We start from the raw sequence: 14,169 nt of genomic DNA on the forward strand, positions 1-14,169 counted from the left end.
GTTTATGGGTTTCCAATTCTCTTTGATTACAGAACCCAACTGTAAAAGATCTTATTGGCTTTGGTCTTCAAGTAGCCAAAGGCATGGAATATCTTGCAAGCAAAAAGTTTGTCCACAGAGACTTGGCTGCAAGAAACTGTATGTAAGTATAAGAATCTCTGTGCCTGCAGTCCATAAGTGACAGGGAGGAACCTATTTCCCACTCTTCAAGGCTAGTGAGGATGTTTTCTCTTCTCACGTAAAAGTCCTCTATTTTCGTCACAGTTCTAAATCGATGTGTAAGCACTGGGTATGTAGGTGGAGCTTTCAGGCTTTATCAAACAGAATTTAAAAGGAATTCTCCCGAGAGGGGTCTTAAACAGCTGTTGTGGCCCTAGCTTTTCTTTTTCCTTCCCGCCCATAGCCCCCAGTGTTGTGGTTTCACACTGCATTAGTGTTTGGAAGGGACAATTCGATCTGCAGCATTTTACAGTGAAACGGAGAGGGGCTGGTAACACAAATACCAACATATTGTAACTTCCCAAGAGTGGATTTGAAGTCAGCCTGCAGAAACCCTACCAAAAATGGTATTTGAGAATGAATATACAAAGAGGTTTATTTGTGTCTGGCTGCCTGGGCTGTATAATACAACAGTCAACAGTTGGTAATTGATTCAGTGCTTTCCCTTCCATAGCACTGATTCATGACTTATGGTATGTGTGAAAGAAAGAACTGTGCTATTAATTTCCTACCTTGGTTTTGGTCAGTGTGACAACATAAAAGCCATCTTAAACAAAGGATACATAGCCTCAGATAGAAGAATTGATTTTCCTGGAACCCTGCTGTTTTCCTAGATGCTTTACTGTGCATCCGTTTTCTCTATTACCTCACTGGTAAAAAGAGTTGTAGGTACTACCTAGCCCTTTGAGAAGGAAAAAATGAAATAACAGTCCCCTGTCATATCTCCCCCATAAAACTAAGTATTGCTAATAAGTTGACAAGTGGTAATTACTGATTGCTTTGGGTAGTCAGTTGGCATACTCGATTTAGCAACCAAAGAAAGCTGGGAGGGTGGCCAATTTTACTACTTCTCCAGATCTACATTAAAGCAAAAAAGATTTTCTTATGCCACATCATTCACAATCTCTTCCCTTGGCCTGTTGAATTTGAAATGTAAATGTCAAGCATTTTTATTCAAGGATTCCATTGTGATTTAGCGCTAGTCAGTACAGGCCAGATGAAGCCCTTCCTGCAGAAATTATGGATTTCAAATACTGAAGCTGCTTGTTCTAATCAATAGAGATTCAGAATCACTGTAAATTATTCTCTTTTAGCCACTGGCAATAATTTTTGTTTTTTCTGTAGGCTGGATGAAAAATTCACCGTCAAGGTTGCTGATTTTGGTCTTGCCAGAGACGTGTATGATAAGGAATACTATAGCGTACACAACAAAACAGGTGCAAAACTGCCAGTGAAATGGATGGCTTTAGAAAGCCTGCAGACTCAGAAATTTACCACCAAGTCAGATGTGGTAATGTATTCATCACCTCAACTTCCTCTTTACTTTCATAGCCAACTTTTATATTAATTTTATGGGAACTTAATTTTTTTAAAAAAGAAATCTTCAACACCATAATTTCAGCTTTTTTAATAAGTAAAAATGGGCTTGATTGTCTAACAGGTACCCATACTATGGCCTCATAAATTCATTCATTTATTCAAAAAATGTTTGAATAAATGTCCAACAGAACAGCATGTTAGGTCCTTGGGAACCAGGTGTAAGCCCTGCCCTCCAAGAGCTTTGTTCAGCAGGAGAGGGAAGCCATTTCATCACTAACTCACACAAAGTAGACTGGGATTAATCTAGTCACTCGTAGCTCAAAGGCAGAAAAATTCTACCTAGAGAAACCTGGAAGCTGTCTCTGAGGCACATCTAGCAGTGAAGACATTATTCCTTTGCCTAGCCCTCCTTTATCTGCAAAGGTCATCCTCCTCTCACAGAACAAGCATCTGAGGGCGTGCAGCAGAGCTCTGAGGGTGGGGGAGACACTCACCTGGGCAGCTGAATCTACCGTACTGCCCTTTCACCTGGTGGAGAAGGTGAGTCTTGAAATGGGCTTTAAAGTAAGGATGATGGAATGGACGGTAAAATAAAAAATGCCAATCCAGGTGAGATAAAGGGGCAGGAAAGTATACACTTCTTTAAAGTTCTAAGCAAACAATAAGCATTGGTGATTTGGCAAAAATAGAAGGCACAGAGGGAAGTTATGAGAATAAATTGAGAAAAATATTTTCATAGTAGATCATAGAGATCCTTGGAAAGCAAACTAGGGAGTCTGGAATTTATTCTCTGGCCATGTGGAAACATTAAAATGTAATCAGATTACACTATAGCCTTTCTTCATTCTGCAAAATGTTTTGAGAGGAGTAGACACAGGAAGACAAAGTGAGAGGTAGAGTATGAAATAACATAGGTACTGTCAAAACAGAAAAGATGGAAGAGAAGGCATCTCAGAGGTGGAAACATCAGTATTTAGCAAGAAATTGATGAAAGGCATAGCTGAGCGAAGTTATATACTGGTGTAATTACAATTATGTGAGATAGAGGCACGAAAGCGAGTTTAAGAGGAAAAATAGCAATCGTGCCTTGCACATGCTGAGTTTGACCTGGGAGTAGGAAATACAGACAGAGGTGTCTTTCATGCAACTGGAAGTGTGGATCTGCAGCTTGTACAAACACTTTGGTTGTCTTAATCAACACCATACACTGGGTGGCTTACACAGCAGATGTTTACTTTTCACAGTTCTGGTGGCTGGAAGTGGGAAATGGGGATTCCAGTGTGGTCAAATTCTGGCGAGGCAAGCACATGGTCACCTTCTCACTATGCCTTATGCTGGGGAGAGAGCAAGAGTAAGCTCTGTGGGTCTCTTCTTGTAAGGGCACTAATCCCATCCTCATGACCTCATATAAACCTAATTTTCTCCCAAAGCCTCCCCATCTAAATGCCATCACACTGGGAGTTAGAGTTTCAACATACGAATTTTGAAAAGGATGGTGCACAATTCAGTCCATAGCAGAGGTCATGGCTGGAAATAGGCTTTTGAGACTCCAATACAGTTATTCAAAGGAACCTACATACATGCCATGAAGGAGAAAAGCAGAGAGATGGGAGACCCAGAGGAAGAGAAAGTGTCAAGAAGAAATGGGGTATGGTCAGCAGAGGCTCCTGCTACTCAGAGCACAAGAAGGGTCTTGGAACCTGAATGATTTGGTCTAGAGTGTGTGGAGGAGCCTGGGTGTTGAATGGAATGTTCTATTTGCCTTTCATAAATCAAGAGGACTATGATATGTGGAGGTAGGAAAACAGCAATGCCTCAGTCCTTGACGATAACAAGAAAAGCATTAACTGGTGACATCAGCAAACAAGGTGGGAAGGAAATAGCATTAATGGAGGACATAGATTGCAAAAGAGAAAGGATTGGCAGCTATTAAGATGTAACATGGGATGGGGATCTGTGTGTGGCTTTGGGAGGTGAGAAGTTGTCTACCCTCCTCCCTGAGAGTCAGCAAGAGAGAGAGGTGTGGCCTCTATTGGTAAGAGTTTTGAAGACATTGTGGTCTTTAAGTGAAAGTAGAGTTTCGGTTCCTGAGGAAGTGGAAGAGTCATTAGAGAATAAGCTGAGGGTGACTGAGAGCCTGTTTTCAGTGAACACATGTATCACAGGACATAGTGGAGGAATGGGACTTCAGGGTGGTTAAGATTGGTAAATGGATGTGATAGTCCATGCTAGAGCTTATTGCCTGGATTTTGATCCTGAAAGATTGTGAAAAAGAGGAAATAAAAAGGTGCTAGAGAGGTAGGCTGAGAAAACATTAGTGATGGTGACAGGTAAAGGCATCAGGTAAGGAGACTTAACCCATCCTGAAAGCATACACATTTCATCTAGACTTGACTACCGCTAGGAAGGAGACGGAGAAGGCAGTGGCACCCCACTCCAGTACTGTTGCCCGGAAAATCCCATGGATGGAGGAGCCTGGTAGGCTGCAGTCCATGGGGTCGCTAAGAGTCAGACATGACTGAGCGACTTAACTTTCACTTTCCACTTTCATGCATTGGAGAAGGAAATGGCAACCTACCCCAGTGTTCTTGCCTGGAGAGTCCCATGGACGGAGAAGCCTGGTAGGCTGCAGTCCATGGGGTCGCACAAAGTCGGACACGACTGAAGCGACTTAGTAGTAGTAGGAGGAGGAGGAAGGAGAACCAACTCTTAGAACTCAATAAGAAGGCAAAATAACCCATTTTTTTAAAATAGGCAGAAGATTTGAATAAACATTTTACCAAGGAGATGTATGAATACCTAGCTAATAAGCACATGAAAACATATGCCCACACAGAGACTTGCTCATGAATGCTCACAGCAGTGTTATTCATAATAGTCAATTATGAATAGTCAAAACCAGGAGCAATTTTGATGTCCATCAACTGGGAAATGGGTATATAAAGTGTGGTATATCTATACAACAGAATAATGGTATTCAGTAATGAGAAAGAACCACTGATGCATGCTGCAATGTGGATAAACCTCAAAAACATTATGTCAGGTGAAAGAAGGCAGACTCAAAATTATTACACATTGAGTAATTCCATTTATGTGAAATTTCTAGAAAAGGGCAAAAAGCTGAGACAGAAAACAGATCAGTGGTTGCCTGGGGCTGAGAGTGGGAGCAAAGATTGACTACCAACAGGCATGAGGGAAGTTTCTGGGATGTTAGAATTGATCTAAAACTGAATAGTGATGATAGCTGCACTACTATATAAATTTACTAAACATCATTGACTATACACGTACAGTTGGCAAATTTTATGACATATAAATCATATCTCAGCAAAGTTATTAATACAAGTGTGATGAAATTTTGGATGCTCAAGGCAAGAGTTGGGATTCTGAGCTTTTTGATAGTCCTGTACCACTCACCACTATCTCCACAAAAATACGCATGCACAGCAAGAGTTTAGCACTTCTTGTAAAGCAACTGTCACTCAGATACTTAGGAAATTTACACAGGCTTTTATAGATTCAAAGTGCTATGTCTTTCTCCCTCTCATTGAAAGACTCTATACTGTACTATATAAAGGGTGAACCTGAGTAGTCCATACCATGCTGCTTTGACAAATTGTTATTGATTGGATGGTTATTGATGGTTATTGATGGATTTATAAATTTGCATAAAGTTTTCATTTCTAGGACAGCACAATCTTTTGAATGTTGACATGGAACATATCCAAGCACCTGTAATAACCTGTATTATGTTGAGACCTACAGACAAAAACTTGCCTGTTTGTAGGAAGGTGTACTTTCTCACAAATGCCCAGATGCAGTTCAGCTAAAATCTAAATACTCTTGAAAGCCTTTCCAACAACTGAAGTATCTTCTATACATGTAATTACTCATATCCAGTGTTGCATAGTGTTTGTGCTTAGTACAAGTGCTTTCACTGAAGTCAGTACTGACTTCTTTGTTCAACCAACTGGCTTTCTCATCCTGCTTCATCATTCTGCTGCATTTAATATCATCAGCTGTCCTGCTCTTGAAATTTCCTTCTCCTTTGTTTTCAGGGCCACTGTACCATCCTGTTTTCCTCCTGCTTTTAGACTGTGTTTTCTTTACCTTGACAGCTTCTCTTTCTTCTCTCACAGCCTACATACAACTGTCCCCCAGGATTTTGGTCTTAAGGTGTCAGTCTCTCTCAACAGTTTCAACCATTTCCATCAACAGTCACCTTTGCATCTCTCTTACGAGATGTTTTCATCAGCAACACAAATTTACTGTGTTCAAAGTCAAGTTGTTTTCTGCCAACTGTTGATGCCTCACTTCTTTATTTCTATTAATGGTATCACCATTGTGCAATATACCAACTCTTCATCCTTTCTATTGTGCAGTTCCGTAGGTTTTAAAGATTGCATCAGTTGTATGACCCAAATCACCACAACCAGGATGTGAAACAGTTCCATCATCCCAGAAAATTTCCTTACACCTCTTGATGGTGTAACATACCCTAACCTTAAAACCTGGAAACCATGGGTTCATTTTCTCTCTGTAGTTTTACCTTTTCTAGAATGTTCTATAAATGGAATCATACAGTAGATAGCCCTTGAGTCTGTCTCCTTCACATAGCATAATGCATTTGAGAGGATCAGTAGTATCAATGTTTCCACAGTTATTCTTTTTTTATTATGATAAAAAACATAAAGTTGACCATCTTAACCATTTTAAGTGTATTGTACAGTGTGCACAGTGCTATGCAACTGATTTCTAGAACTTGCAAAGCTGAAACTCTATATCCACTGAACAACTCCCCATTTCTCCCTCCCCCAGCATCTCTGGCAACTGCCATTCTACTTTCTAAGAGTTTGACTATTTTAGATACTTCATTATAAGTGAAATCATAGTATTTCTCTTTTTGTAACTGGTTTATTTCACATAAGTAGGTTTGCTGGATCATATGTATTCTATTTTCTAGTGTTTTTTAAATTGGGTTATTTTTTATTTTATTTTTAAGAGTTCATTATGTGTTCTGGTTATAGGTACATGTTATCAGATATGTGTTCTTACAAATAATACTTTTTAGTCTGTGGCTTGCCTTTTTAATTGTATCTTTCAAAGAGCAGAAGTTTTCAGTTTTATTGAAAAGATTATCAACCTACCAGTTGCTAAATTTTATCAATTAATCCATTTTTAAATCAGTTATGCTTTTTTATAAAGGTATTATATCAGTTTACTTTTCTATTTTTTTATTGAAGGATAATTGCTTTTTTGAATGCTCAAATTTGGCTATATCTATTCCTTGATTGCTGCAGCAATGTGCCTATCACTTTTTATAGCTTATAATAGTCTCTTACCTCTAATAACTGCTTTCAGCTTCGTCTTTGGTAAAACTAGGCAGAGATTCTTCAGATGAGCTCACTGCTGGTGCTCAGATATTCAGAAAGCCTTGATCATTCACACAATAAGCATGAATGACTGTGCTCTCCTGTCTTGAAGCTAAAACTGACTTGCTTCCAATCATTTTTAATGCACAGGCATCGTACACCTCCCCCACCCCTTTGTCTGTCTCTGTCCTTCTCTATCCCTCCCTCACATGCCCCACTCCCACTTTCTGTTCTTGGTCAGTATCATTCTCTTCCTTCACTTCCCCACCCCCTACCATCCAGTCAGTCCAAGCTGTTAAGGGGAATTTGGAATGCAGACTGTTCATGAAACTGCCTCCCTCTCACCTCTTCTGTCCCATGATTTCTCCAATCCTCCGCTGATATCAGTTGCCTAAATCCTACAATTCCTTGGGTTTCCCTGGTGGCTCAGCTGGGTAAAGAATCCACCTGCAATGTGGGAGAACTGGGTTCAATCCTTGGGTTGGGAAGATCCCCTAGAGAAGGGAAAGGCTACCCACTCCAGTATTCTGGCCTGGAGAATTCCATGGACTGTATAGTGCATAGGGTCCCAAAGAGTTGAATACGACTGAACGACTTTCACTATAATTCCTTATAGGACTAAATTTATCCAACTCTTCCCCCTTGTTTTTGCAAATTTGCCTCCAGACCTCCTATAACCTAGACTGTCAGTTAGGGAGACCTGATCACACACTCAGAGAAGGCAATGGCACCCCACTCCAGTACTCTTGCCTGGAGAATCCCATGGACGGAGGAGCCTGGTGGGCTGCAGTCCATGGGGTCGATCACATACTAGTAATCAGCCTCTCAGAACTTCGGTTCCTCATTCTTGAAACATCTACAAAACTGAATACATTACAGACTTGTTATAAGGATTAAATAAGACAATCTTTTTTTAAAGGGCATGATGCCCACCCATGCCAAGCTCATTTGATGACACGTGCTCTCTCCCACCGCTTTAATTCGGGAAAGCAAATTAGAGAGTTCGCTCTCCCGGCAGAGTTCAGTCTCTCCCGGGAGAGAGAGAGTTCAGTCTCATAAGGTTCCATGTTGCCAGTGTTCAGTAGCAGCCCTCACCTGCCCCATTCAAAAGTGTCCTAACTGGTCTCCATATTGTGGATGAGCTTCCCCTGTTTGTTTAAAGCAGTGTTTACAGATGCAATCTCCTGGAGCTCAACCCCAGTCACGTCCCATTGATTTCAGTTTAACCCATGATTAACATTCAAAAACACAGTCCCCTTTCAACCTTATTCAAAAACACGGTCCCCTTTCAACCTTATCTGTCCTTCATCCCTTCATCTGCTCCACACGTCAAGCAGAGTGACCTGTTGTCCTTACAGTTCAAAAAAACACGTTTGAGTGTCTTACCCTTTACCCCTGGGTCCACTGCCTTCATCCAGAATACTCTTTCTGCCCTCACAATACATGTATCTACAGAACAAACTCTCGCAGTTTCTCAGGACCCACTATACTGTCACTTTCTTCCTGAAGCCTCTCTTAGTTACCCCATTATCCCTTAGCCTTTTCACAACATCTGTACCTCTTTTCTATAATAGCTCTGTATTGTAGTTATTAGATCTTATTGTTCTACGTGACAGTTAATTACATAACTAATTGCATAATTCTCTCAACCCTGTTAAATCAGCCTCAGGGCCTGTCCAGTAACTTGGACAGTAACCTACCTGTGCATCATCAAAGGTCAGTGTGTGCTAAGTCACGTTCATCGTGTCCACCTCTTTGTGACCATATGGACTGTATCCCGCCAGGCTCCTCTGTCCATGGGATTCTCCAGGCAAGAATACTGGAGTGGGTTGCCATTTCCTTCTCCAGGGGATCTTCCCAACTCAGGGATTGAACCTGCATCTGTCTCCTGCATCGGCAGGCCAGTTCTTTACCTCTAGCACCACGCCACATGAGAAGCCCTCAAGGGTCAATAGATACTTGTTAAACTGATTTAAATTCTAATGCAAATTCTGGGACTTAACACAGTGGTGTCATCAGAAGTGGCTCAGAAGATTTTGAGGCTTTGAAAACTTTGAAAGGCTCCTGCTGCTGCTGCTGCTAAGTCACTTCAGTCGTGTCCAACTCTGTGTGACCCCACAGACGACAGCCCACCAGGCTCCCCCGTCCCTGGGATTCTCCAGGCAAGAACACTGGAGTGGATTACCATTTCCTTCTCCAATGCATGAAAGTGAAAAGTGAAAGTGAAGTCGCTCAGTCATGTCTGACCCTCAGCGACCCCATGGACTACAGCCTTCCAGGCTCCTCCATCCATGGGATTTTCCAGGCAAGAGTACTGGAGTGGGGTGCCATTGCCTTTTCCATGAAAGACTCCAGAAGACAGCAAATTTATCTAGTACTCTGCCCCCGCCTCCCCCCCACCCACCCACCCAAGGAGTTTGTTTTCTCTATTTGGATCAAGGAAGTCAGTGGCCTTAAAGCATTCTTAAACTTGGACGAAAGGAAAAAGTCATTCATGGAGATTTGTATCAGCAACTACAATGTCTACCTGCTTGCTTCCTTTCAGAAACACATGCTTTAGTCTCCTTGCTGAGTTATGAGCTACACTTGCATCTCAGTTTTATGTTTTCCGCTCTTCATGTCTGGGCTATATTCTCCTTCCCCTCCAAGCTTCTTTTTCCTCAGGGCCTCATTTCTGCCCCTATATGCTGCTGTGTGCAAGTGTCTTGGAAGTGTGGTGAGAGAACTGGTTTCCTGGGTCCTCTGCCCGGGGGGTGACCCACACATATTGATTTACTCTTATTGTGTCATTCTCACCTTGGCACATGTCCAGGGTGAGATAACATGCATGACCTGATCTATTCCAAGGAGAGTGCTCCAAATCAAGAAACTGCATATTTAGTGAAGTTTGGTAGACCAAGCAAAACCCAAGAGTCGTGAACTCTGAAATGTTTATCCCTGTGTGAATTCAGATTTATTGAGGAATTTTTAGCAGATCAGTCAACCTCTCTGTGTCCTTGTGATCATCCCATAAAGTACTGTTACAGCTGTTTTATATTAATTTCCTCCTATAACATTTTCAAAATATAGTTATTTTATTGAAATTCATTTTCATTCAAGAGCCTTGATGCTGAGCAGTCTTATTACTTCTGATTTTTAATATAGATTTTTATTTTTACTGACTTAGACCTTTTAACATTAACTTTTAGATATGGTTACATTTCTTAAGGAGTATTTCCATTCATTTGGAAATTCCACAGATTTAGATTTTGGAAGCCTTGTCTTCTTTTTTTTTTTTTTTTACTAATAGTCTAAAATTGTAATGAAGCCATTGAATAAAGAAGGATAGAAACATGTTAATGCTGTGACTCCATAAGAAAGAACTTGGAAAACGCACTGTGCTAACTACTGATGAAATTGTAATCATCATGTGGATTTCAGGCATCCTTTTTGAAAACTTTACATTTACTTGTAATCTAAATTTTAATTCTGGCTTAAACAAGTCGTAAACTTATGTTACTAATTGTCTTCAAGGAAAACTTTGCCTAAAACAGCAATAATGTTGAATACTAAACCAAGTTTTGTAATGAAGACCTACTGATCACCTTTCATATTTGTGCGGCCATTCTTCCCTTACCTGGATTCTCCCTTCCCTTGTTTGACCAGTGGTCCTTTGGCGTGCTTCTCTGGGAACTGATGACAAGAGGAGCACCACCTTATCCTGACGTCAACACCTTTGACATAACAGTTTACTTGTTGCAAGGAAGAAGGCTCCTACAACCTGAATACTGCCCAGATCCCTTGTAAGTAAGAATTCCAGCAGTGTCTTCTGTAGCTCATATGTTCTTTACTTTTGCAGAAGTGCTTGCCTTCAGAGTCCTCACAGCATTGCATCCTTTCTGAAACAGGTATGAAGTGATGCTGAAATGCTGGCACCCTAAAGCTGAACTGCGCCCATCCTTTTCTGAACTGGTCTCCAGGATATCCGTGATATTCTCTACTTTCATTGGGGAGCACTATGTCCATGTGAATGCTACTTACGTGAACATCAAATGTGTCGCTCCATATCCTTCTCTGTTGTCATCACAAGATAATGTCAGTGGCGAGGATGATGATGACACATGATGGATGGAGGCACCTGTGCCACTGAGTCCCCGTCTGAGAAACATCACTGAACTGCCTGAACAACAGTCCACCCTTTGTCCAACATTCTTTTCACTGCCTGGCCACTGAAAGGCCACCGGGTACTTTTTGCTTTTGCCAAGATTGCACTATTATAGGACCTTATATTGTTATTAAAATGACTGGATTCTACAGAATTTCTCATCTGACAAAGCATCAGAGCAAGCAGCTTGGTCTCGCAGACCAGTGACCAACAGCAATTCTGCAGCTGTGATAATGCTTCTGTCACATTCAGGCCAAAACCCAAATGCTGGGTTGAAATTTTTTAAAATCAAGATCCCATTTGATTTCATATGGGAAAGTGAAGCAATGCATTTTGAAGACTTCTTAATGACAGAAAATTCAAAAGAAATGGTAATGTCCCAACAGGGCATGGCAGCCCTGGAACCAAACCACTCATTTAGAATTAAAATGTTTCAAAGAACTTATGTGTTGTATGAAAAACACATTTTTTTTATCACCGATGTTGTCATTTGCCCATTAGGTAAACATTCCCTTTTAAATTTTTGTCTACACATTCCTTTTATTGGAGAACTATCCATAGACAATACAGTCAACATTTCAAAACAGCAGGACATGAAATATGTTTATAACTTTATAGGAATATTTACATATTGTACATAAACAACATTTACGTTTTCATAAAATAGCTTAGTCGCAGTGAAATATTTGTCATTTAAAAATCAACTGTTTAAGAATGATACTTTGCTAATCTGGTTGTGGACACTTAGAAGTTTTATCTTTTTTTTAATGACAACTCTGAAAATAAAACAAGTAATTTGTGATGACAGTTGTTTTTAAAGGTAACTCAGCATGTTTTTGAAGCAGAATACCTCTGACTAAAAGCATTATTGGTTCCAACCATGGCTTATATGTAGAGCCTTGGAAAGAATCAATGGACTGGAAACGTCAGCCTCTTTGTCAGGTGGCAGCTTTCCACCCCACAGACAATTGAAACAACCAAATCAGGGGGAATCCAGTTTTGTATTAGAACATTGTGTGTTATTAAGCAAAACATATTTTAGAGAAAAAATATGTTGATTGAAAGTTCTGACCATTTCGCCTGGATGAACAGTTACTCTGGTCAGGACTTTTGTGATGTTTTGTTCTGTGGGATTTTGTGCTTACTACTGTATAATGCATGTGGCACAGGATACTCAAACTGGTTTTGTTGATGTAAACATTTAAAGTATTATATTTTTATAAAAAGGTTTATTTTTAATGATGTGAGAAAACTTTTGTTAGGCCACAAAAATACTGCACTGTGAACATTTCAGAAAAGGTATGTCGAACTTGGATTAATAACAGCATGATTTTAAATGGCTGTGAATAAGTGATAAGGAAATGTACTGACTGCCAGAACTCCCCACCCTCATTACATCACCAGGACTTGAAGCCAAGGGTTAACACAGCAAGCTATAAAGAGGGTGTGTTTATAGTAGAGTTGAGCTAAAACCCAATAGTAGAGTTAAGCTCTTTTTGTGAGACAGTGATTACAACTGAAAGTTCTTTGACAGTGGTGGAACTTACCAGAAGACCCAAGGAATTGTACTGCAGAGATATTCCAATTCAAATATTATTATTTCAGAAGTGTATAGAGTGATACTAATTACAGAATATTGTAAATAATGGATGAGGAAGAAAAAAATCTGCTCTGCAGGAAAAAACGGTTTCTACTAATGTCAGGAGAATGAACACATCAAGAATAGAGCTTATGGAAACAACTCATCAACAAGACTGCACACCTGTATATATGCTTGAAAAAGCTACAATGTGAATTTCATGTTTGCTATTTATAAACGTGTCCTTTGGTTAATATGTCTAGACAGACTGTGGGAGTTAAGTGATTCTTCTAAGAATTAGATACTTGTCACTGCCTATACCTGCAGTTGAGCTGAATGGTACTTTGTATGTTAATAGTTGTTGTTCGGATAAATCATACAATTAAAGTGATGTATCGTCTTGTATACTCGAAGTTGGTTATTGTTAGTCATGCTTGATTACCTGCCCATTTACATAAGGACAGGGGAAGCCTAAGATTGATTTTACCTGGCTACATCAAGTCATCCATTAGAAGAGTGTTGTTAGTCAAGTTAATGCTGCTGCTGCTGCTGCTGCTGCTAAGTCGCTTCAGTCATGTCTGACTCTGTGCGACCCCACAGACGGCAGCCCACCAGGCTCTCCCGTCCCTGGGATTCTCCAGGCAAGAACACTGGAGTGGGTTGCCATTTCCTTCTCCAATGCATGAAAGTGGAAAGTGAAAAGTGAAAGTGAAGTTGCTCAGTCGTGTCCGACTTAGCAACCCCATGGACTGCAGCCTACCAGGCTCCTACTGGAGTGGGTTGCCATTGCCTTCTCCACAAGTTAATGCATCCTTACCTAAAAGAATTTGCATCCCTGAGTTTCAGGAAGTCTCTGCCTTTCTAAACCATGTTTCCCCTGACCTGCTGCATTTCCTAGCATTTCCCTAACAGTCTTTCAGCTGCCAGAGCACCTGGCCCCTACTTCAGCTCGATGCTCTTCTCCAGTAAGGTGCATCCTTGTACCAGAAGATAACGACAATGGAACTGCAACCTGCAGTTGGCACAAAGATACCCAGTTGGGTGTTGGAGGAGAGACAACTTCTTACCGCCTGAAAACCTCACTTTTCATGGAGAGTTCCCACTCTTCAGGTGTCCCCAGGGATTAGCGAAACTATCTTCAGGTTATATCTGTGAGTATTGTTGTAATGGTAAAGGAATTCAGAGGTGAAATTTCAGTCATCTAAGTCTTGGGGCAATCTGATTTTTTTTTTTAAAAAAGGTCCAGGTTTAAACCAATGCCTACAAAGTGTGGTGGGGGCTGATTCTTTAGTGAGAGAATTTAATGCCCGTACCCAGTCAGACTCTTTCTCTGCCAAGAGATGCATTTCCATAGGACGTTGTCAGACCATATACCCCCTAAAGATAACTTGTCATCCTTACATCCCAAGTATCTGGCACGTAGCAGATCTTCAAACAATTGCTCAACTGAAACAGGATTTTCTTGTCTTCAGTCAGTCACTTTAAGCCATCATAGATAACAGAGTTGCGTATGCAAGTCCCATGATATTTAGTGA

At 40.6% G+C, this 14,169-nt stretch overlaps 1 protein-coding gene across 3 annotated transcripts in view; it reads left to right on the top strand.

The window, feature by feature from the left end:
* Window positions 1-13,044, top strand: part of MET (MET proto-oncogene, receptor tyrosine kinase) — a 115,414-nt gene extending 102,370 nt beyond the window's left edge. For all 3 annotated transcript variants that reach the window (XM_010831211.1, XM_010831213.1, XM_010831212.1), the window contains 4 exons: window positions 33-142; window positions 1,345-1,510; window positions 10,557-10,693; window positions 10,799-13,044. In XM_010831211.1, coding sequence (XP_010829513.1) covers window positions 33-142; window positions 1,345-1,510; window positions 10,557-10,693; window positions 10,799-11,015 — 630 coding nt within the window. In that variant the 3' untranslated portion in view covers window positions 11,016-13,044. The remainder of the gene's footprint in view (window positions 1-32; window positions 143-1,344; window positions 1,511-10,556; window positions 10,694-10,798) is intronic.
* The last annotated feature ends 1,125 nt before the right edge of the window (window positions 13,045-14,169 follow it).

Source organism: Bison bison, unplaced genomic scaffold (genome assembly GCF_000754665.1).
Source record: "Bison bison bison isolate TAMUID 2011002044 unplaced genomic scaffold, Bison_UMD1.0 scf7180017864525, whole genome shotgun sequence".
Lineage (NCBI taxonomy): Eukaryota > Metazoa > Chordata > Mammalia > Artiodactyla > Bovidae > Bison > Bison bison.